General features: G+C 48.7%; 1 protein-coding gene across 1 annotated transcript in view; it reads right to left on the reverse strand.

The window, feature by feature from the left end:
- Positions 1-663: 663 nt before the first annotated feature.
- Positions 664-25309, reverse strand: part of AP2B1 (adaptor related protein complex 2 subunit beta 1) — an 81111-nt gene continuing 56465 nt past the window's right edge. Inside the window, exons 17-22 of the mRNA XM_082493038.1 lie at positions 24815-24960; positions 22186-22315; positions 13451-13535; positions 12627-12713; positions 4093-4247; positions 664-3009 (exon numbers count right to left, since the gene is read on the reverse strand). Coding sequence (XP_082349164.1) covers positions 2935-3009; positions 4093-4247; positions 12627-12713; positions 13451-13535; positions 22186-22315; positions 24815-24960 — 678 coding nt within the window. The 3' untranslated portion in view covers positions 664-2934. The remainder of the gene's footprint in view (positions 3010-4092; positions 4248-12626; positions 12714-13450; positions 13536-22185; positions 22316-24814; positions 24961-25309) is intronic.

Here is a 25309-nt window from a genome sequence, read left to right on the forward strand (position 1 = left end):
GAGGGAAGGAGTTGCTCTGCGGGAGCGCAGCACTCCCCATACCCGCTTCTTGGGTTGGTGCATTTCTGGCCACTTCGAGGGCAGAGTCTGGGGCTGCCTGAGCTTGGCTCTGGCCTGGTACAGAGGTTTTGCAGCCCAACGCACCCTGCCTGAGATGGGACCAGTGATGGTAAAACTCTCTGGAAGATCCCAGCGCTGGCCCAGAGCAATCCAACTGTGTCACTGACTCACACAATTTTATCATTTCCTTGCAGGGAAAAGCAGGTCACGTTTCACAAAGCTCACCTGGGGCCCAGAAAGGGCTAAATGGGTACATCCATCTTCCTCCTGCTACTCACCAGAGGCTGTTGGTGCCAGGGTGCCAGCGCCCCCTGCGAGCCAGAGCCCTTTTCCCATTGCCCTGCGAGATGAGAACAGAGCAGCAGCTGGAGGCAGAGGACAGAGGATGCTTGCCACCTCCTCACGGTGCAAGCCACTATTTTGGGGGGTCTCCACTGTAGAAAAGTAGCTGGTGAAAAGAGAAGGACAAATGGCTCCCGGTGAGCAAACCACCTCCATCCCACCAAATCCAGCCTTGAGCCTTGCCTGCTCTGGCAGACAGGGCCAAAGCAGGGGAATGGGATGCTCTCCTCAACCCCACAGAGCCACACCACACAGCCAGAGCATCATGGAAATGAGTTTATTGACACGGACGGCAGGTAAAGCCTGAAGAGCAACACAACTACGCGGCGAACACTCGAACGAGCGGCGCGGCAGGAGAGGAGGGCAAAACACCACCGACTGAGCCCAGGCTCTGTCCCGCAGCGCAGAGACACCCTCGCACCCAAAGAGCTGGGAAGAAATGTGGTAAGAGAAGGGGGTGCTCAGCATCCCCTCCCTGCATCAAAGCCACACCGGCTGTTTAGTGGAGGAGGCTTAACTGTTCCTGACCCTCTACCATCTCCTCCCTACCCCCACACAGCATCATGCTCAGTGCCACTGGTGCTTCCTTAATTGCTCTGTTAATGATTTTTGCAGTGCCCCCACAGCGCTAGGAGCAAATCACCTCCCAGCACATGCGGGCAGGGCTCAAGGGCTGGATGGCTCCAGCTCTGCCCCATTTTTTCCCCCCAGCCAGAGCACAGGGGTTCCTACCCAGGGACACCACCTTCCTCGGGGTCCTGCAGCTCCTGTGCCCTGCCAGAGTCTCTTCCAGGGCACTGTGACCTTTTCCCAGCACTGGCTTCTGGGTTGCAGACAGTGCCAAAGCCCTGATGAACCATCTCCCACCGTAAAACATTTATTGACTTTAAATGTGGCATCTAAAAAGACAACATGGGGATTGCTAAGCATAAGAGCTTCGCTTGCTGGGGAGGAGATGGCGTCAAAGCATGCTTGCGAGGGTGAAGCCGTTCTGGTTAGTGGCTTGGTTTAAGCAGGACAAGCTATGGATGGAGCAAGGACATGCAAGAGGCTTTGCTTTCACTGCTGTTGCCGCAGCACTTAGTGGTTGCAATGTGGCAAGTCCACAGCCACGGACTGGAAAGGGAAGCAGACCTGTCCCTAAGGACAGGTTGGAAAAGAGGGGCCAGGGCATGGGGCTGCTCGGGACAAGGGGGTGAGGGCAGGAACACGACTGGCACTTGTTACCGTGTGCCTCTGGGCACACAGAGCCAAGCCGCAAATGGAAGAAACGCTTCCACAATCTGCTCAACTCCAGCCCAGCCGGGACCTGAAGCCCTCAGGCAGGCAGGGCACAGACACCACCAAGCCCAAACCATCTCCCATCACACCACAGCCTGGGTTTTGGGGGACAGCGCGGGAACATGGAGAGCTGCTCCACTCCCCGTGGCACCCCAGGACACTGCCAGCAGCAGCCCCTCTCCGCAGGGGCACGGCTGGTGCCTGCAGCCCCGGTAGGGAAGCAGCACTGCCACATTTGGATTTACCACGGGGAGCCTCGGGGATTGCTGGGGTTAGTGCAGCGCTGGGTGAAGGTGGCACAGCTCAGGGGATGGCTGAGAAGGCAGTTTGGCCATAGCAGGCACAGAAAGTAGAAGAAGAGGGGCTGTGGATGGGTGAGGATGCAGAGACCGTACCTGGAGCTCTGGCAAAAGCCTTTCGCTCCAAGAGCAGGCTCGTTTCCTTCATTTCATTCACCACTGTCCTGTTATCAATCTGGGTCTGCAGCTCCTCCCCACACAGAAGCAGCCTCACTTCTCAAATCAGCAGCTAATGAGCCAGGGAGATGGCTGGAGTGAAAACACACCATCAAAAGCAGCGCTGAGTCTGCCAGCACAAGTGTAATAAAAAACACCCCTCTTTAGGGCTCCATCCGCCTCCACGGACCGAACTGATGGCTCTGTTCCTAGTTCCCCGAGGCTGCGCTCACCCTGCTAGAGCCCGACGTCCCTGCAGGGCTCCCAATACTTCCTTGGAATCGCCTTCCCTTTAAGCCAATTACAATAGAAAAACTCAAAAAAAAGTATAAAAATATAAAATAAAGTGCAGTGTTATGTTTTCGACACTTTTGCCTTGTTTTAATGAGCCGACGTGTGGTTTTTGCGTGTTTTTTTTTTTTTTCCAATGAGCCGTATTTTACAAAATCGTAACTACACCTAAAGCCATTTAGAAAACACTGAACATTGGCACAAAATGGAGAAGCCCACGAGAACGGACAACGAGTGAGGGGCGAGGGGGGACGTGGGAGTAGTCAAAGCAGTGGTTACAAACTCCATGGACGCTAAAAATATCAAAGGGGTTTGTTCCCTATCATCATTAGCACGTGGATACTAATTGCTACCTTGTTTAATCAGTGCCTTTGACTGAAATCCTACACATGAACACAGCTGCTTCCAGTTAAGAGTGCTTTTCCCCGTGCCAGTGGTGAAGGAGTATCTGGGGACCCCTTTCTCCCCCCTCCTTCCGCAGGGTGAGGCACAGGCTGAGCTCCTGTTAGTTTTTCAAGATGGCATCGTAGGCCTGGTAGATGTACTGGGACACTTCAGGAGCTCGGCATTTCAGGGAGAGCTGCAGAGAGGAGAGGAGAGGTTAGCGGTGCTGCAAAGGAAGGCAGGAGCTTTCTGCCATCTCCACGAAGGCAACTGAAAATATCTGTCCTACAGCGTGGGTTGGACAGATCACGGATGTCGCTGATGACAGTCACCCAGAATATTTCTCCTGGGTACTGCTTTCTTTGTCACCAACATGGAACTGCCTTTTCAGAGCTTGCTGCAAGGAGGAGGAGAAGAAAGCAATCTCCCACCATGGGGTTCCCCCATTCCTTAACAAACGTAGGTGCCTCTGCAGGCACTAAGGAAGGGGACACTGCCCCAAACCCCGAGACAAGGGACTTGCTTGCCCTCGTGTGGTAAACCACAGCACTAAGCCTGGGGGCTTCTAATGATTTGCTGCTCAGTCCTGACGGACACAAACTTGGCTGTTACCCCTTTCTAAAGCAAGGGTCAGACTGGGGCCAGGCTTGCAGCATCGATCCTTGTGCAAACATTTTAAATCACCTTCCAACGCTCACTTTCACCCCACAGGTCCCCAGACCACAGATTTCTCTTGAAACTCCTGGAACAGCTTCCAACAGGAGAGAAATCCTCCAATATCGGGATGCTCAGACACACAGGTCCTCAGAAGGGAAACAAAGGCAAAGGGAATAGCTATACGGGTGCACGATGCAGGACGCACCTTCCCACCAACCACAGGCTGATGCCAGCACAAGGCCAAAGAGGCTCTGACATCCAGACAGCCAGTCTCCGCTGCAGGAACGCAGCGGGGCATAAATTTGTCCTTGTTTATGAGAGGGGGAAGGGCATTCTGGCAGTGCTTTCTCACTAATGTCTCTTGGCTTTATCTCTGGGTAACCTTGGCAAGTAACTGCTCATTGCTGAGCGGGCATTATCCCAGCTCACTGGTGACAGAGCACTCTAATTCTTTTGTTTCTCACTTTTTTCCAGTTCAGTGGGCGTTCCTAACCCCTCAGATTAACAGGATCTCCCCCAAATCAAGCACATTAGGCAAAGCATGGAGAAATGGCTCCACAGGCAAGGGGAGTTAGAAGGATCCCAGCCCACGCCATGTGCCCTCTGCAGTCCGACGCCTCACCGTGTAGTTCGGGTTCCCCGGCTGAATGCGAAGCTCCGCCAAGATCCAGATACCGTTGGTGAGTTTCAGAGACTGGTAGAGCATGTCCTGGCCCTCCACGTTCCTCTTGGCAATGGTGTAGACATTGTTGTTCTGCAGTTTGCTGGAGACGGTGTCTTCAGAGAGAAGGAAGAAAAACACATCTGTTAATTCAGATTCATCATCTGCAGAGACGGGAGAGCCCAGAGGAGCATTCTCAAATTGCAAACGCACATGGAAATGCTGACTTCTGTCCCAGAGCTTTCCCTGGGGACAGAAGCAGACATGACACAAGGAGAAAAAAAAAATAATTCCAATTTGCTTCCATGGACCCACCTCATTCTTTTCAGGCTCTGATCCCTTGTGAAGCATTCGCCCACCTTGCAGGGCTTTCACTTACTGCTCACTGCTCTGGGTCACTCAGGGCTTACTGCCTTTATTAAGGTGAGAGTCTGCAGCTCAGAGGGTAAGAGGATTCTGCTCTATCTACAACTCCCAACAAGCCCCAGGCAGGCTAACCTGGAGGCAGCCAAAACTCAAAAGATGACAGCAAAGAACAAAGATCCCTGCCTGAGGCTCACTCAGGCCCTGGTTCTGAAGTCCCGTCCCAATCACGACAACTCCCTCCTGCTTCGTCCCCCTCTCATGAACAGACACTTCTGGACACACCAGTGTCCTACAAGGTAGCAAAAATACTTCTCTCTTTTTTTTTTCCTTAAGCAATCACTTGAAAGGGTAAAAGCCCACACACATCTGTCTGTAGACATCATAGGGCTGTGATACAGATTTAACACACTGTATGACCTCAGCACTCACAGAAGATGTGTGGTTTCACCTGGAGACCTGTACAGATGTAACTGTGACACTTCTTATTTCTAAGGGACCTTTCAAAGAAACAAGAACAGAGGGAAATATGCAGAACACACAGACCCAAACCAGCGGCCTTTGGATGCCAAGGGGTTTCTCAGCACAGCGCAGAGCTGGGCAAACCTCAGTCTTCAGATGGCAGTAAAAGGGATACATTCACACTGTGAGTGGAAGGCTCAGGAAGGAGGTCTCCACACCTCATAAGCATCACTGGCAAATTCCCATTCCTGGTGCCCAACAGGAGAAATTTAACTCCTTCAAGCTCCCTGCTGGGACAGGGTGGAACACCCCCATCTATGCTGGGCCATTATCAGCAGGTTGGGCACTTTCGACAGAAAGCAAGGGAGAGAAGTGGCCGCATACCAATTTGCGCTGAAAGCCAAGAGACTGGGAACATGAGATCCATTTCAAGGAGCGTGAGGAGCAGGACAGCAGCAGGGAAGCAGCACAAAGTGACAGTGCAGCTCTAATCCATCCCTGCACCTCCAAACACCGAGATCTGCCGGCATCAGTGTGAATGGATGCAAGTCTGTGCTGGTGCACGGAGGGACCAGAGAGGGGACAGCAGAGTCTTTTCATGCACCAGGGAATGGTAGAAGCAGGAAGCAAAGAGCCCCACAAATCCACACAGTGATGCGGAGACCTGGATCCGCTGCCTCTCCCCGGGGCAGTGTTGATAACCAGAGCTGCGGAGCAGCTCCGCGGGCAGCCCAGAGCCTTCGCCTGAGGCTGGGCTGAACCCCTTCGCTCCCCAGGCTTCACAGCGGCTGCGTGCAGGTTGAGGAGGGTTCAGGCATCCAGCTACCCAGGCACACTGCGATTTAGGTTTCCTCTCTTCCCCAGTTACTATGGAAACTGGCAGATATAAGTAACTAATGAGATCCTTTGCTTAAAAACCCTCTGTCTGCTCCTCCCACCTCTATTCCTCCTCTATACAACAAACTCATCCAGATGAGGGAGAGGGGCAATGCAGAGCAGTCCCCTGCTCGCAGGGAGCGCAGCTGGCAAAAACTCGCACTGGGGAGACATCACCCACTAGTGATGAAGCCCAAACTCCTGTCTCCAATGCCCCTCCAGCCAGCGAGAGCAGCCTCTGGGGCTTCACGAAGGCACGGTGTTCAACACAAGTGCCAGCTCAGAGAGCGCATCCTTGTTTGCAAGTGACATTGGTATTAAATGTGATTTTGTTTGTCCAATTTTAACAGGCTGGTTAAACCTCACCAGTCTGAAGCCCCTCTGGACATGTATCCTGGAAGTGGAATTGCTGGCAAGGGTTCAAGACTTGCTCCAGCAAGTCTTTACTCCTGCGGGGAGCAGTCTCACCCCTCCGCCAGGGGATGCTGTCAGAGCAAAGGCATTCCCCCAGGGAGGGTCGGAAGCAAGGCTGCAAGCGGGAAGCTGTAATTTTGGCAGCTGCTGCCCCATCACGTGGTGTGACGGCAGAGGAGGGGAGCGCTCCTGCCGCCTGGGGAGCTGCGCTCCGGGACACAGCGGGCGAGATGGAGCCGCACAGCAGCTGCTCTTACGCCAAAGCCTTCAACCGTGGGATGGCACCTCTTGCAACTTAAACAGCCGCTGCCTCTGCTGGGGGGCAGATTTCCACGCAGGGATGTGCTCATAGCAGGGTACAAGGAGGGAAACTGAGACAGAGCAAACTCCTAGGAAAACCCGTTTTCCACCTCCCTGACCTCAGTTACCCCCTGAGGAGCAAAAAAAGCCCTGCAAAACATACTCTGTCTCAGCCAGACCCCTGGAGATTGCAAGCGGGCTGGAGTGCTGATGCTCGGCGTGCCCAACTCCTCCTGCCTCCTCCCTCTGCACGATTTGGGGACTGGTGAGAGCCTACCCCCTCTCCCCCCAAGTGGCAGCTCCTGTCCCTCTTGTGCTCCCAAGGGTCAGGATTTTTGGATTTTGGAGATCGGGCAGAGTTGCTAAGCAACAGTGCCAGACTGAAGGCAGGACTGCTAATGCCATGTGACAGCACAGCCTTTTTAAAAAAAAATAAATTAAAAAAGGCAGGTATTTGCTGGGAGCAGAGAGCTGAGCCCAGCTCTGAACAGGGCTGCTGGTTTCCCAGCAAGAGCGCAGCACCCACCGGAGCCCTGGTTAGTGCCTGGCACGGGCAGGAGGAGGGCTCTAAGCCACACTGCCTGGGGACCCACCTCCCTGCACACACGGGTTCTGGTGACACCGCAAACCAGAGCCACAAAGTCGTTCTGCAAGATGGCACAGCCTACATCTGACCTCGCTAAGCAACTTTCCACAGGGCTGCTTCTTTTGGCTCAGTGCTTATTCTCAAAACCCTCTTGAAGCACAACCTAAGGATACAGAAAGATTTCCCCATCACCAACACCAGGGAAGCCTTCAACATCAGTCCATCTTTCAGGGGTATTTTGTTTGTTTCCCTGTCTTTCTTTTTAAAAAAAAAAAAAGAAAAAAAAAAGAATTCTTTATTCTACCTCAGTCCAACAACTAAATAGCACACGTGGAAAGACCAGCATGCAGTGTAGAACAGCTGGACAAGGTCTCCTCCCTTGCACCGAAGTAATTAAATTCTTTTCAACATCACTTTCCCTCTAGGTAAAGCAAAGGACATGCTTAAATCTTCTGCCCACACAGGTTACGAATTTCACTTCCAAACTCAAACAGACGAGACGAACCAATTGGCAACAACAGGAGTTTTCACAAAGGACACGCACAACTTGGAATTAACACCAACAACATACCTTTTTTGAACTCGCACCTTCGTGGCATTTTGCAACGAGCACTGGATATCAGTAAAAAAGTAAAATTGAATCCCCACGTTTTGTGCTGCGGTAGCTGAAAACATCCCCAAACCGTTTCTAGTAACGCCTGAATGGTTCTGAGCATCCAGCCAAGAACTGCATTCAAATACCAAACGCATCTGCAGACTTGGATCCAGTGGGGAGGCACTTTAGTCAATATTATGACAGTACATTCATTTCCAAGATATGTAATATCCACAGGTTCTATAATTTATTAAATGACCAGGATACTAGATTTGCACATACAGAAAAAAAAAAAAAGCAAACCATACCAGGGAAGTTTGCATATGACTGTGTCCCAGGTTGTTCCAGCAAGGAAAACCAATTTCTCTTTGTTTTAACATTAGCAAATTACTTGGGGGGGGGGGGAGGGCACGGCACAAAACAAAGTGGCCACTGCATACCAATAAAGCCATATTCAACTCCAAATGCTAAAGCTGTTGTTTCACACCAAATTGTGGACCAGCAATAAGCAAGCAAAACCAAAGTTCCTAGAATTGCTGAACAGCACAGCAGCTAATTGCCTCCTGTTTAATGGCATTCAATCTCCATGTGCAAGTCAGCTTGTCCTCTTTCACTCTGTGGGTTTGGGTAAGCAGAATTTAAAAAAAGAAAAACATTTAGCTAATCTGATTTGCATATCTTAGCTTAATGTAGCGGTCCTTTAAAATTTAATCAAACTTCACACATTGAAAAAACAGTGTAAACAAGGCAAACTGAGCTTTAGCGCATGCTCAGTTGCAGGGGAAACCTCAGTTGGTATAGTTGTACCAGCAGCACCCAGATTATTTGAGCTATAAGAGTCTGTGAATCTATCTTCACGCATTAGATCCTTATATTTTCATTAAAAAGCCCCAAATCAATTAATTTAGCACTGGATTCATATGAGATGAGAATGCCGGGGTACAACCATGACCTTGTGTTTTCATTACAGGTTGTATTTCCGAATATGGTTTTCTCTATAGCACTATCATAACCTCTTCTTAAGAGCCAGATGCATGAAACAGAGCTCTAACGAATTCAAGATGCACAGTGCATCATAAGTACACCTCGGCTCCACGATACAAGTCCAGACAGACTCACTCCTCCACGGCCATACGGCTCCAGCCCTAAAGAACAACAGCCTCAGCTCTCACCGCTGGGAACCTGAGCCCTAAATCCCTCTTCCAGAATTAAGCACTCACCTCTTTGAGTCACTGGAACTGTGGGAATACCTTCAAGGGTCCAGGACTTTATTTTTTTGTTGTTTTGGAAACAAAGACCCTGGAGACAGGGATCAGAGTAGCAAGCTCTACGGTTTAAGGGCACCTGCTCCTCAGCCCGCAGCCTGGCACCTTATCCCAGGCTTCAGCTTGCGGTGCCGTGGGCTACCTGCAGCAGCCAAGATTTTCTGGCTGTTCGATGCCCTGTTACGGAGTGAGCTGCCAGGGCCGGGAGCTTGTGTTGCCAACCCTGGTGCAAACCATCAAAGCTCCAGTCAATCCTATTTGGCTCGCCTGGTGGGCACAGGATGGATCTTTTCCCCACAAAGGCCCAGGAGCAGACTCACACAGAAGCATCTCCACTGACGGACTGTGTTTATTCTCCTTTTTGTTTAAGGGAACAAAAGAAATAACCTGGGGAAAAGTCTGCCGTTTACACAGGAGGTGCTGTAAGGCGACTGTTGCACAGTAACAGCCAGCCAGCCCTGGATGGACAAGGAATGCACAAGCCGCTTTCTTGACAGATAAAATCCCAGCCCTCTAAAAACCCCCCTTCCAAGCCCATTTCACTTTGATTTAAAGAGAAAAAATTTCAAATTTCAGTTTTTCCATTGAAGAAAATCAGCACCCCCTGTTTAGCTGCTCAGTAGGGCCTCCTACATGTCCGCACATAACTTCAGCCCCACTTCTCATGCTGCGCAGAAACAGCCCAGATCCGAGCGGTGAGGAAAGCAAAGGCTCTTTACAAGCTAGCAGAAGAAACGCCAGGCACCGAGGGCACAGGGACCACGCTTCTGATCAACCCTCTGCCCAGCAGCAGCCGTTCGGCACGCTCTGCTCCATCTGTCCGACGCCTGCTGCAGCCGCACAGCTCTGTTGAAGTGGCTGGTGGTGCTGCGATTAGGGCACACCAACTGGGAGCCAGAGGTATATTTTTAGCTCACAGCTAAATCCGCATCGCTGGGCTGGAATCGGTTAGACCGAAGCATGAATGGTGTGATGCGTCCCCGAGCCTCAACGACAACTCGCCACCAAGTGGGTGGGCTCACGCTAGGCATGAATTACTTATCCGAGTGGATGCGGGAGGAGGGATAACGATTCGCACGGCGGCTGCACACCTCTGCGGAGCTGGCGGCACTTAGAAGCTTTTCATCTGTGCCCAAGGGCTGCAAAACCCCAGCGCCTCCTAAGTTTTAGTTAGGAGCCATTGAAATCCGCAGACTTTGTTCCGCACAGCTCTGCCACGGCAGCCGTTGCGTACCTTATTTTATGCCGTGATACGAGAGCTGCACGCAGTGATATTACAATGGTGAACAACAGAACCAGCGACAGCCCAGGCCGAGAGCTTTATTCTGCTTAGGCATCTCCTCCAAGAGAGTCTTTTGAATATGAAACAGTCTTTCCTCCACAAGGATCAAGTTCCTAAAGATTTTATACCCAGAGCTGCTATTCTTGAAAGAAAGGAGGTGGTTTAAAATGAGGCTATTTTCACTGGATTTAAATGATCAAGACTGTGAATCTTGAAAGACTATCGTCCTACTGCGGCACGCGGCCAGACATGCACCCTGGCTCTGGTTATAAACTAGCAGCAAGATGGATTCAGCTGTCATCAGAGCTCATTCAGTTTATTTCGCCTCTGCCCTGGCATGCACCACCAGCCTCTTGCCACGCTACGAGAAGCCTCCATCCCCGAGGATGCTGGAAGCCCAGCACTCCGTGGAGTCTGGGGCTTGGCTGGTCCTTGTAAAGACAGGTTTGATACTCTTAGGATGGTGTGTACGAGAGGAGGTTACTGCTCAGATGAAATCAAGGTGAGCAGCAGACTGAGTCAGGGTTAAATTGGTAGTTAAAATACAAGGGACTAAGACAAGCACACAAGATTTCCCTAGTTTTCCCTCCTGCAAGCTATTGACCTGCTCTGTGCTGAAGCCCAGGTGGTCAAGGAAGGAAACGGCCGGTACACTCACAAGAGGGAGGAGGTGTCAGCAGCGGAAATACAAAAACAGAAGCTTCTGCGGATGGAAGCATTTGAAATCTGTTTATGAGACATGACCCACTTTCTCCCGTACATAAGCCAAAGAGGCTGGCAGATCTGCACACCCCCGAGCAACTCAAGTGACGGATCGTGCTTGGGAGAGGCACTGTGTCCAGCGCTCTTGCTAAAGCACCAAGAGAAGCCTCTTCTTGTCTGAGCCCTGGCAATGGCTGCAGATACCACTGCAAAGAAACCACCCAGCATTCCCGTGCTCTCCCTGCGAGCTAGTAATGTGTTCTCCACCAAATATCACCGATTCAGGCAGGCCTGGGCAAGCAGTCTGGTCTTGAGTCGGCAAACCCTCCCTGAACAGGGAGCTTTATCCATCACTCCACATTTCCTTACGTTTTCTTCTGGAGGGAGTAGGGGGCACGGGCCAGTCTGCAGGATGACCAGTGCTCATGTTCCCAGCCACGCACACCTCCTCTCTCCCTCCCAACTGCACCCTCCGCTAGCCAGCGCCAAACACGAGAAGCTACCAACATTTCTGGGTAGAGATGCAAAGAGCTCTGGACAGCGCGGTCAGGGCATGGCTGGGGCAGAAGGCATCACCGGCAGCAGCGCCGCAGTGCAGGCGGAGAGGCAATGCCAGGCTGGGTCAGAGCAGAGGGAGGACTGGGGGAGGCGCAGAGGTTGTTCTCATTTGAAACCCCACAGTGAAATCAAGTCATAAGGTCCAACAGCTGCTATTCCCCTCCTTGTGAGCTCCATCTTTTATATTCCAAAATAGTAATAATTATGAGCACAAAGAGACCCGTGGTTTCTGTCTGCAATTGAAGCAAGAGGGTGTTCATTGTGTAAGAGCAGACATGAGAGAATAAAAAGGTTACAGGGTTTGTAATCAATAGGGACGCTTTTTTCCTCTATGAAACATAGCAGCTTTTGGTAGAATCACTTGGCTCCCATCCAGAACCTCTCAAACAGGAGCAAGGCTGCTACGCTGGCCTCATTCCGCTTTTTTTTTTTTTTTTTTTTTTTTTTACAGTCCCTCATCCTTCAGCAGTAGTAAGGTCACATGTACAAGTAGTTGCCTCTGTGAGCATCCTAGACGGCTAAACACTGAGCCGAACAGGACAGAGTATGATCAAAGCGAATCAATATAGCAGCTAACAACAGCAGACCAAAACTCTTCTCACATGGCCTGTCCTCCATAGATGTCAAAACATTTTATCGTGGTTTGTAGGGTTACTCTTTCACAATGGAAAGAAGAAAGATGCTGAAAGGCGAAGTGACGGGCCTGGGATTATGCAGTAGGTTAAAGTCAGGGCTAAAACACCTTGCCTGCCACACACAGTAGCAGAACAGGATGGCTGAACAGCCCCAACACCTTACTCAGCTCTATTCAGAAGAGCAGCTTTGCAGAGAAACAAAGTATAAAAGAGAAAGAAGAACGCAAAGTCAACAATGAAAGGAGAAAACAGATAGGTAACATCTAAAACCTGCAATTTTAGATGTGCTTTTATGGGGACCCAGCTAAAGTTTTTACTGAAACAAGCCCTAGGATCCAAGCCTGTCCTGTTCATGAGTGCAATACCCATCTATCTGTTAGCTATAGACAATGTTATTAATAAGGCGATGTCTAGTGCATCAAAAGTGCCCTCAGCATGGTAGAATTAAGCTACTCACCGGCATTCAGGTGACAGTCTTTAATCTGGAACTGAAGCTCATTTTCATTTGGAATATCCTTCCATGTGGCAAGGAAGACCTGGCGCTCTAGAAACAAGACAGACAATCAGCACTCCTGGATCCTCAGAGGACCAAAGCATTAATTAATTTGCCACAGAATGATACAAGGTAGAGACACAAAAGATCTTTTGGTCACATTTTGCTCTGCTGTGTTCAGATCCAGGATTTGCGCCTATAACAACTTCAGTCTCACTGTAAAAGGAGCAAAGCTTTGATGGATTTTAGAACTTCCAAACCAGAGACTGCCTTTACCATATGAGGTGTTTACAAACCAAAAACAGGTGGGATTTGACAAGAAGGAAGGAGATCCACACATTTAAGATTACGCTAGCAAAAGTGGCTTTTCAAGCAGCTTCCCAGGCAATTCAAGCAATAATTTAATAAAGGTGACCCGGAATACATGAATTACAGTAAAAGTGTTATGGGGGCAAATCCTAGACCCGTTTGAGTGAACCAAACCCTCCAAAAAAAAAAAAAAACCAACCCAAACCCACCCACAAACCCCAAAAATCAGCTTCACAGAAAACAGATACACCCCTTGCCTGGCAGAGAGAATCAGAGACTTGGGTACTGGTAACTACTGGAGTTGCAGGACAACAGGAACAGGCTACCAAACCGCTGCAGATCAATTCAGGCTGCTGAGATGCACTGGCATGAAGATCGTGGCCAAGCCCATGTGAATCTCTTGGGACAACTGCACCCAGCTGGGCGCTGCCAGCACGGCCTGGCTGAGGGAGGCTGACCACACAACTAGAAGCACTCACCCATTTTGCCATCCTCTACGAAAAGCACGTTGAGAGGAATTAGGCAGCTGAAGTAAAAGACATCAATGTTGTTTTTCACAGCCACCTGTTATAGAAGAAACAGGAGGGTTAAAGCACCTCTGTCAGCTGGAAGTCCAAAGGGATCCCAAGACTGCATGGTCTCACCGCCTGCCCACGCACCCTGGAGCACTCTCTCTGAACAGAAGCCAGCTCTGGACGTGACATCACCTGGAGAGGTGTTACTGAGCTTCTGGGTAGTTTCAGACAAGGATCAGTCCCACCCCTCTGCGCTCACTCCATTTTCACTAAAAGCTGCTCAATCTTCTCCTATGAGCATTTCGCCACTCTGCTTCACAGGCGATTGCACTGACGGGGTCACAGCCAGTGTCCTTGCTCCCGTTCAGCCTCTCCCTCACTTCATCCACCTCCGAGGTACGTTCATATCTCTTGGCTGCACACAGCTACTATCATGTCTGTCACATTGCACGTGAGCTTCTCCCCCCCACCTCTTTGCCATCTCTCTTGTAGTTCCCCAGCTCCAACCCTCTGTGTATTCTTTATTTTCACCCCCAGCTGTCAGGCGTGTCCAAACATGCAGACTCCTTGATTAGCTGTATCTCAGCCCGGACACTTTCTAGAAAGCCTGAAGCTGGTCCACCACCTGCACCTTCCTTACAGCATCTCCCGTCTCCTGCCTTTGCCTTTATGAGAGCCATATAGCGAACATGTGCCAGGTGCCGATTCCTGGAAGAAGAAAGCCCTGCTACAGAGCACTCAGGGCAGGTAAAAAAACAGATCACTTGACAGAAGACTTAATTCTCAGTGTCATTAAACTCCGCCAGCCAGGGAGATGCACTGGATTGCCTTTTATCACACGTGCTTGCCACATTACCCACTAATCTCCGCTAACACAGAGCGATCTCACTTTCAGTTTTCCCCAGGCTGAGAGCTGACGGTACAGCAGGAGCAAACTGGAGGTCTGAGAAAGTGCACTGTCATAATATAGCACAGAAAAAGGTAGCTCTGGGCTTTATTTCTATGCTTCTCACGCTCTCCTCACATCATCCCGCATAGCGATAGCCTGTCATGGGAGTACAGTTCAGCAGACACCTGCCATTGCTTGCAAGGAAGGAAACTTAGCCTGTAAGCGAGACCTCAAATTGAGGTCGTGCGGGGACCCCTGAATTTCAGGAGTCATTTGAGCTCCTACTTTGAAAAATCCCAGGAGTTCTCCAATTTGTCACCCAGCTGAAACACAAACCAGACCATGCTAAATGCTGAGCCAAAGAAATTAATTTGCTGCTACAAAGATTTATGCCAAGGCAAACTCCATTCACATTAATAATTACATACATTAGCGTGCTGCTGAGAAAATCTATTGTCCCATAGTGGCAGGTTTAGAATGACACCCCCAAATGTCAGTAAAAACAGCTGCAGATAGACAAGGGAGGGGAATAAACCGCATAATTCAAACACAAGTCAGCTGATTAGACACGCACGCAAGCCAGAGGACAAGTGGTAGGAGATCAAGCTTCCAAATGAACTCTTCTAGCAATTGGGCAGGTCTCAGAAGCGCAAGCAGCAGCAGAAAGGTAGATGTGACAGCCTGTGGGGTTTCTACTTTCAGCCATCACTAAAGGTAGCAGCTTATATTTAATTCCCACTGTACAAACCAGCTTAAGAAGGGATTAGTTTAAAGCCCGCTAAAACCATGTAAATGACTGTGCAACCTAGGGGGGGGAAAAAAAAAAAAAAAAAAAAAAAAAAGAGGAAATGGTCTTCTGTAATGGGGAACTGACACATATTTCGACTGCTGGAGTTGGAGTGTCTGGTGTTTGAGCTAGAGGCCCCGAAGCCAGAGGAGCAAAAGCAAAAGGTGGATGGACCTAAGTGATTCACCTCTGCAAAATGTGACTGAACAGACTGGATGGGTAGTCAAAAACGCACCTCCGAGTCTGGGAGGGGAGAGCTGGGGAAGGGACAGCAGTGTAGCCAGTCCAGATGCTATGCTTGGATATAAGTCATGGAGAGCAAGTAGAGAAAAAAATTTAGGCTAAATGTCTGGGAAAACTTGACAGTGAGAATTATTAAGCAGCACAAAATTCTCCTGAGGAAGAGAGAAGGTCCAGGGCTTGGAGTATTCAAAATCAGCCTTGACACCACTCTCAATAAGAGGAACTGTAGCAAAACAACAAAGCATAGCAGGAACTACACTGCATGACCCAAGATCTTTTCCAACTCTGATTTAACGATTAATTGCCTTGCCTTAGAACAATAGAGATCACTTAGCTTTTGTAGCTAATTGTTGTTGCCATACAACAGTAGTTTCTTACAAGAGGGGCTGGAAAGCAGTGCCTTCTCTCCAGTCACGGTTCTAGAGGCACACTCCAAATTAATATGCTAACCCTGTCCCTGCAGTTATAAGAATGCTATAAAAAGGTATCTGCTGACCTGCTTCTCAACTCAGCAGAAACATACTGAGTAAGCTGCTTTGGCTATACTCTGGAGAGCTACCCAATTAAGATGCTCTGAAGTGCAATTTCTTCCCAGCAAAGAAAAGCAAGCCACACACCAGCCTCCCTCCCAAACTGCATCATTGGGTTCAGTAATGTCATCACGTATCACCTTGCAAGGACCTGTAATGATGCAGAAACCAGATGTTACAAATACCTTTTTCAGACAGGAAAGGAAAAAGCTACAGTGTCCTTAAACCTATAGCACTGGGACAAGGCTGGTAAGCTTTTCAAGACTTGCTTCCATCGTTCCAACACCACATACTTCCCCCAGCCATCCAGGCATGCACTGTTAGGTGCTGCAGTCTCCAAGATCTGGCCCATGAAAAGGCACTTGCAGATACCCAGATGGGGAAACTTGCACCAAGAGGAGGCTAAGAGGCCCTACCAGTTGGTAACAGCTTCCCAAGGTCACGCTTCAACCTTTGCACTGCCACATCAGGAGCATCCAATGCCATCTGACAGCCCACAAAAGCAAATGCAGGCAGAAAGCAGATCCACAACAGCGCCTGAGACAAACTGAGCAGCTAACAACAGCCACTTCCCAAAAAAGTCCAGCGCTCCTTCAGTGGGAACATAGACCTGAGACAATCAGTGACATCTAAAGTGATACCAGCAGCTGTGAGGCCTCTTCAGGTTTAACATGCTTGAAAGGAACCTCCACTTGCATTCAATAAATCCTCCGGTCCAGACTAACTTTGCCTGTGACTTCACAGCTTTAACCTGCTGACCGGGACATGAACTATTAAATCTTTAACAAGACCTTCAGCTTCAGACATTTGAGAGTTGAAACAGAAGCATTTTAAATAAAAATGGCTTTCCACCTGGATCTTTTTGAAAGGAGGAAAAAAAAATATTATTACTACCTTGTGAATTCAGTCAAGCAGACTACAAAGCTTCTGAGGGATAAAAGTCAAAAGGTGCCAGATTTTCATGTGATGCTTCGCTGCTGAAAAGGTGAGAGCCCACTAAAAACTGGAACAGGGTTCCCAATCACTTACGTCTTGTTCATGATCTGACTAGAGGAAGCAGCGCCTCTAGAAATAACCCCTAAAACATATTTGCTCACCTCACAGCGTGAGCACCCTTCTGATGTCCTTTCTTGCAGCGCAACCCCCTGATAGCCAACGCATGGTATTTTGGGGAAGAGGTACCTCATAAGAACAATGCTAAGTTATTTACTTCAACAGTGTAGGGTTCTGATGCTTTAAATCCCAGACTTGAGCATAAGAACCGACTTTCAAAGTCAAGTCTGAAAGCAACACAGATGCTTTCCATCAGCAGCAAGTACACAACATACCCACTTGGAATCCCATTAGCACCTACACTAAATTAAGGATTTGCTTCAAGTTGGGTTTTGCTTTAGAGCCCGGTAACAGCCAAACCGTTAAGGCGAGAACAACTCTCCTCTGCAGAGTCTTTTTTACCTCTGCCAGCACAAGGTCATGGTTTATTCTGTGACAGTCTGCTGCTCTGGCTGTCAGATGCCCCCAGGGAGTGCTAGCTACTTCACTTCATTTTGTTTGACAGGTAGGGTTCCGGGGATCCTGCAGGCTCTCGACAGCCGCTGCCAGCCGCATGCTCTACCTGCAGCGGCACAAGTCCGCAGCCGGGGCAGCGGAGTTGTGTGCAGAGAGCGAGGCCGGGTGCTGCGCCCCGGCTGCGGCTGTCAGCTCCAGGCACGCCGCTTGACGTCAACGGTCAGGGAACAGCCAGTTACTGGGAGGGTTACGCTCTCGTGTGCGCCTGGCTGCACTTGGAGGTTCAAAATGTACATTTTTATCAAATGTACCGTACCATGTGGCAGACTTGCCCTTCGTAGGCAAGCCAGCAGCCTTCCACAGCTGAGCTAGGAACCGGCTGCAGATGCAAAGCTGTGATCCGAGTCCTTAATTCGGGGAGCTCCCAGGAGGGTTCTCTGCTGGAAAAAGATTCTCACTAGCAGAGGCTGTTAAAAAATAACCTAGGCAACAAACCCAAGAAAGTACCTTCCACATCCAGCCACCCAAGGCTGTTCTGTGGTGGTTGGTCCAGTAATTTTGACACCGCTCCCACACAGGCAGATATTGTGCCGTTTATCGAGCAGTCTCTGAGCAGGGAACATCTGCTGGCTGGACTTGCTGCTCACACCAATTCTCAGCCCTGTTTTTATGGAGGGTTGAATGTGTGAAATCTGTTTCCAAGTACGGAGAGTTCTGCATTTGTGACCCGAGATACATTAACACTTCTGATGAATGAGAGCTCCAGCGGTTCTGCATTGCAAGCGAGACACTGAAGAGCAGAGGAGCACGGGTGATGAGTTACAGCAGACCTGAGCGTGGAAGGACAAATACGATCCAGTGCATTAGCAAGACCGATCTTTTCTCAATGAAGAAGCTGCACTTTCATCTGCCTTTATAGAAATGTTCTGCCAAACTCATTGCAAGAAATAAGTGTTCTGCACCTCACACTGCTCAGCAGCAAGGCAGAGGTCTGTGCTCCCAAGCATCACTTTTCAGGAAGAAATACAGCTGGCAGATCCTTCCCTTTCAATACTCGCCAGGTCCTTTTATGGGCAATTTTTGAAAACTGAAGCTCTGCTTCTTTCAGTTGCACGCTCAGTATCTGCAACAAACAGCCCTGGCAGCTGACAGCAGGTAACGCTGGAGAATGCAAGACATTGATTGTCAATTTTGAATGTGGGTCCCCAGAGAATGGCAATGTCCCAGGTTCAGGCAGAGTCGCTGCTGCTCTGGGAGTCCCTGCAGCTTGTTTTCGGCTGTATCATCTCCTGTGAGTGGTTACCATCTCACAGGAGAGATGGCCATATTCGTGACATGACAGGCTAGGCCTGAGCTCCGAAACTCTAGCAGCAGGCTGGCTCCGCTTCACCCTTTTCCAGGCTTAGGGGAGCAATTCACATGTACCCCAATGAACAAATCAGATACTCTGATTTCACAGCCCTTGAAAGGCCGTTTATTAGGAACAGTGGTTGTCTTTAGCATAGAAAGGCTTTCATCCCAGGCATTCTCTTATTCCAAATTTGACTTGAAGCCAAAGAAGTATCTGGAAAGAAGATTCCTCATCAATGCAAATCCCTATTTTGGAACCTGTTCTCCTCTTTGAGAGCTCGAGGTCTCATACACACAGTGGCACAGATACCCCATCAGCCCCATGTCTTCCACCAGGTACAAGGCCGACAGCCTACACGCCATCAGAGGGGTCTCACTGCTTTGACTGTGAAAAGGCAACTACAGGACCCAAACAAGCCTGTAGAACTCCTAGCGCCATCTCCCTGGCTGGCAAACGAGCCACGGCTATCAAATACTTGTGAAGCCCAACACAGCCTCTCACACACCTTTAGGCGAGAGCTTGTTATCGCTTACGAGCGCTGTGCTCTGGCAGAGGCAGCTCTGGGCAGGGGGACCGCAGCACCCACAAGTGCCAGGAAGCCTCCGAAACGCTGACACAGCACTGCAAGAGTATCCCCCAGCAGAAGTCAGCAGCACACAAATCACTAAGTTAGATTCTCTTCCGCAACAGGCATATCCCAAAGCCATTCTGACAGCAGCTTTTTAATCTGCAAGAAGTCAAAAAGATGAAGCAGAGAGCGGAGATGGAGTCTGTTCAGCTCTGCAGTTCTGTGTCCGGTCTAACTTTGCCTTGCTTGACTGGGCGTTGAATCCGATTCACCAGGTCAGATTATCAGTCAAATTATCATCACTGCTTTGGGATGGGAGGGAGAAGCCTGCCATTCATTATCACGAGATGCAGGGCGACTGGCAAACAGAAGATTTTTCAGTTGGGAACCATAGTTATATTTTATCTGGGTAAGCCTCTGAAAATATTTCAGTCTTCCTCATCTTCTTGTAAAAATGGCTTTTTTTGTTAACTTGTTCCATATTTTAGTTTCTTTCCATGATTACAAATGTTAAGATTAAACCAGCTGTACTGGGTGAAAGATTAGAAACGGTAATAAAAATAACCTGAACAAGACTTGAATTCATTACTTCCGAAATAGTTGCCTAAGGAACGCACAACTAGTCTTTGAAGTTTCTAATTAACATGACAAAAAGTTGAAAGCTATCAGTTTGGTTACTTCAGGACTTATTTTTCTTGTTACTAAAACAAAAAACCCCCACCAGAACAGGAGATGAACATAAGGTCCTCGGGTTCAAACAAGCTCTGCATCTACTTCAAAGTTCCCCAGCTCAGAAAAAAAACACATTAAGCAAATTCGATTTGATGAGTGTTTTGGTTCTTCAATGAATACAGTAACATTTGTATTCTCTACTCCTATATTATTCTATAAATTGTTCCCTAAGTAGGTCACCAAACCGATTTCTGAATGTTTCAAGACAGATAATCTCTCATGAACTCACCAAACAAAACCAGAGCCTCGGCTGTCAGGGCAATGACAGATCTCCATCAAACCCACTGCTGTCAAAAAAGTAAGGGGAGTGCTCTTTTTAACTTGGCATCTGCTATCATGATTCAACTCTTTGCAGAGAAATATACTATTACTCCATATGGCAGCTTCCCCAATTGTAAAAGGGCAGCCAACTTCTATGGCAATGAGAGCGCTAGCAAATTAGCAACTAAGTCTGGCACTAATGAATGCTCCGCTGTCTCAATATAAGGTAGCTGAAGGTTTCCTCGCATGTTGTCTCTTTGCTTTGTTCTATCAGAAGATGCTACAAGAAACAAACCGTGTTCTGATTCCTTCAGAGATTTAATAACCCAAATACTTCACTTCCTTCCTGATCAAAGGAAGCAGCAACTTGAGAACGCCTCATTGAGAGAGTCCCCGGCATTATGGAGGCAGATCAGGACCATCACCTCCTAGAGACTTCCACGTTTGCTTTGGAGCAGGAGGTAGGTTTTACCACAGCTGACCCAAATGCGATGCTGCAACCACATCCTCGTGACCTGGCCGCAGAGGGAATCCAGCTTTTCCACAGGCTGGAAGGGCCCTCCGGGGAAGACAAGCACATGTAATTCATTCACTGTCCGCATGCTCCCCCAGTCGAATGACTGAGCTCAGAGCCGGAGTGTAGGACTGCTCGTTTGAGCGCCAAAGAAGCTATTTCAAGCTGTTTGCCCAAAGACTCATCAATAAGTCATAAGCCCCAGAATGGAAGTCAAAAGAAGGGAAAAAACAGTTGCTCAGGCAGAATAAATAGTAACTTCCATTGCATTCTCCTAATCTAAAAAGAGAATGAGCTGCTTCAAAATATTCCCCTCCATGGGCTGCTATGCTACAGGAATCCAACCTAGTTCCACCTCCTGGAGACTTGAGGCAAGTGAGATGTGCTACAGTGCAAGCTAACCGCACTTTTGGGATACTGGGAAAGTCACCCTGGAGGACCCAGCTACACAGAGCAAAGGCAGGAGTGACTCGCTGAGCTCCACTCCGCAGAGGGGCTGCACATGGCAGCAGTGGGGAAGAGCCTCTGCCTGGGGAGAAGTGTCTGCCTGATGAGTACTGCAAGACCAATGTCCCCACGGCACGCCAGGAACGATGGAGACAGTCTCTGGTCCAAACCAGAGGGGACCATCTCCCTGGATCTGTCATGCCTTTATCAGATTGGCAGCCCAATCTGATTAAAAGGTCTCTTCTAGGGAATGCCGTCCCTGACACGCACCGATGGCCTCATTAATGAAACATTATCTGCTTACGTCACTTCTCCTCTGCCTTTCCTGGAACACATCTTGTTTGCCTTGGATTAAGCTATCTGGGGCAGGGATGTGCCAATGCCTTTGTAAAGCACCTGGAAGTTAAGAGCACTAGAGAAATATTAATCACTCGGCAGTTGCCATCTTTCCTGCAATTCCTTTAATTGCCTCAATTCTGGCTGACAGCTCTCGCTGCCTGCTCCGCCACAGACACGCACTTTCTCTGTTCAGACCAGCTTCAGTTCATAAGCCCAACCAAACCTCTCGCCCAGTTTACAGAAGTGTTTCTGGAGCAGACAGACCTTAGACTACACAGATGCAAGCAGTGGGTTTGAGGTGTTTGAAAAGGCAAACACAAAATTCAAGAAGTGTCTGCTTCAGTCCTCCTGGAAGAGACTAGAAAAAGGAATAGGAAGAAGTTTCGGCCAGACTCACCGCCCACATCCACGAGGTCTGCCTGCTAACCCTATCCGCATGGTATCTTGTTACTAGAGTCTTCCTACATTGCGTTGAGCCAAACAAACTGGGCTGATCTCCCCCCCCTGCCCCAAACAAGACAATCCTTACCTGGAGGTTGTTCAGAGGCTCCATTTTCATGACTGGTCCCAGAGTGTTGAGGGGCAGGGAGACATCAATACTTTGGTTTGGCATCAGAGGCGTGTGAATAGCCAGTGGGGTACTTGGGATGACCCCAAAGCTGGGCAAGAGAAAGACAGAGGTGATCAGAGCAGCACTGCATCGCCCAACACCTATTGCCTTTTTGCCAAGCACGAGCTGGCACATATTCCCATTGCTCCTGACGTGCCCCTGCTGTTACTCCAGGGAAGGAACACAGCTCAAAACAGCAGACACTCAAAGTAGGACAAGGCACAGGAAACTCAATCAGGTTGGTCTCCCTGACAACATGCACCATCCTACCCAGGGGACCAGCATCTGGGAACTCTTCCATTACCCGCACAGCGCTGGTCTACGTGCTGAGCAGCAGTCTGCCCAGCAAGGAGCGGTACCTGAACTCAGACTCGGGTCCCTCGGCTCTCTCTTACAGAGCTGCAAAGTACTGTAAGTAGAGTATATCACACCCTGCATGGCTGTTGTATCACTGAGAGCTACGGAAGAAGGAACTGGAGCCAACACAGAACAAAGATAGCCAAGGAGGAGTATGCGGTTTGTAAGAGAGCATGGTAGAACAAATGAATCAATGCAGCCAGCTGTCTGGTCCCGAATGACAGCATCTGGCTCTGTTGCTTGGTTTGAGACTCCTTCATCTGAGGACATATACCACCATAGCAAAGCGAATGTTTACTTACTCCTTCAGTCCAAGAGGCTTTTAATTCCACAGGCACCTCTACTTAGTGTGGAGAAGAGGAAAAGCACCTAACATTTAACCTAACACTTCTCTGCTATGTATCGGCTTCTTTTCGAAAGCAGATGGAAGCACAGATGCATAACATAGCTTTGGTGTCCACTTGTGGCCACATTTCTCTTTAGCAGCATTCACGTTAGCTCAGAGGTGAGCATTTACAGGAACAAAGATGTATGTACAGTTGTGTATTTTTATTTTATGCACTAAAGAACTGATACTGTCTCTGCACAGAGTCAGCCACACGTGTATTGGGTATATCACTTTTTCACAAAACAGTAGATGCCCCGTTCATTGTTGTCCCTAGTTTTCATCTCTAGGGAGCTGAAATAAGAATATTCTCAGCAAGGGCCTAGCCATGTGATTTGCCTTCTGCAGCCATTTCACCTTGGGGAACATGTGCCCTAGTGTTTTCCCTTAGACTCGGAGAGAAAAGAAAGTTGCATTTTTCTACTAAGTGGCTGTGATATTACAGCACACTAGAGCTCTAGCTTTCCTTTTTTTTTTTTTAATGCTTTATCCCAAGACTACAGTGAATGCGATTAGTATCAGCAGGAGAGGGGGAAAAGCAATAGAAGCTTCCCAGTCACAAACCTAAAGAGGCAGCCCACTGCAGCTTTCCAATGCACCAGACACACTGGAAAGCACAGGTGACATGAGAACAGTATTTGCAGAAGAGGAAATAGTAGTAGACTGTATATGGTGCGTGTGCTGATACGCTGCAAAAGGAGAAACTGCTGTTTTACTGTACAGTATTTAAACTTCTTACATCCTTGAGAAGTACCACGTAGGTGTGGCTAGAACACAGCTCGAAATATGGGGGGGGGGGGGGAAATCACAAGCAAAACGGCTTTTTTGAGGCCAATTTGCATGAAACATTTACATATAGCAGCTTAGCAAAACTCTCCAGAAAATATAGCAGTCCAGGGAGAACGTTTACTAAGACTTACTTAGCATAATGCCTTTTGTAAGTAAATATTATTCGTCCCAAGAAATCCCAAATTTGCAAGGCTAACAGTGATATTAAAGAGATGGTTTCAGTGGATCTTTAGTGGAGTACCTTTTTCGAGTGAAGGGATATTAAGAAACACGAGGAACATTTCAGTCACAAGATATTCTTTGCAGTCTTGATAAGAACTAGCCTGGTCCTTGCTCAAGATAACAAACAGCAAACCACACGATAAGCTCTCTGACTGGGAAGGGTACTTGTGGGAAGACACTGGGGCTGTACTGCCATGTCATGTCTGCTGGCTGAGATGGGTTTCTGAGAACAATCTGTATGCTCTAAACATTCAAGTGGCTGCTCCTTCTGACAAAATTGTTCTGCTGCCAATTACAGGGAAAACATGTGCCACAGGCACTTGCCTTGCAACTTCTTCATTGGCAAATAGCTTTATTAATGAGACCCATACTTCCAGACAGTCTGAGGTAGAGGCATTACGGATTGATACTTGTGCAGCTGAAATGCTTGCCTTTTTACACTCCTGCTTTCCTCAAGGCACTTACTGGCTATAACACCACTAACCTGTCTAGCAACTCATGAGGCTGCTTTAAAACTCTGCAGAGATTAAACGGGGCAGATGCCGTTTCAGAGCTGGGAAAACAACAGGACTGTCTGCTCCCCGTTTCCTTACGGATTTATCAGTCTGTATTTTCAGCCCTTTCACACAACTGTGGTGCAATGGAGAGTTCAGGCTGTATCATGCAGCTGTTTCCATGACTGCATTACGTACCTACATAAAAGTCCTCCCTATATCTAGCAGTGTAGACACAGACTCCTTTCATAGGAGCACACAATCTTTTTAACGTAGTGGACAGTGTGTATTGATTTCTTACCTGTTCTTATTGAACTGAATGGCAAAGTCGGTCATGTGCTGCAACGCCTTATTGGTAAAGTTCATCTCCATGTAGATGTGTCCCTGCCTGTGACTGAACGTGCCCGAGATCTCCAATCCTTTAGCCTTCACTGCAGGCAACCAAACCTTAAGCACAAAGAGATGTCATTCAGCGTGAGAAGTCTGGTCCGAAGATAACAAACAAGCACAGTTTTCCAAACAACAGAAGCCTTGAGTTCCGAAATCCAGCTACGTTGGCACATTAATCCCACAAATGCTAAAGAAACACTAAAGGGAAGATACAACACAGGGTGTTGAAAGGATCAAGCTTACCAATGAGAAACAAGCTTGCTGCTCCTAATCCGTGTTCACAGCACTCACATAAGAACTCAAATATACTATAACATTAGTGTGCACAAGAAACAGTGAAAGCTTGTGTCCATCACACTAATGCGAGACTTACCAAGTCTGCTGATGCACAGGCTTCTCCAAGGAT

Source organism: Vanellus vanellus, assembly GCF_965231255.1.
Source record: "Vanellus vanellus genome assembly, chromosome: 19".
In the NCBI taxonomy this organism is placed as follows: domain Eukaryota; kingdom Metazoa; phylum Chordata; class Aves; order Charadriiformes; family Charadriidae; genus Vanellus; species Vanellus vanellus.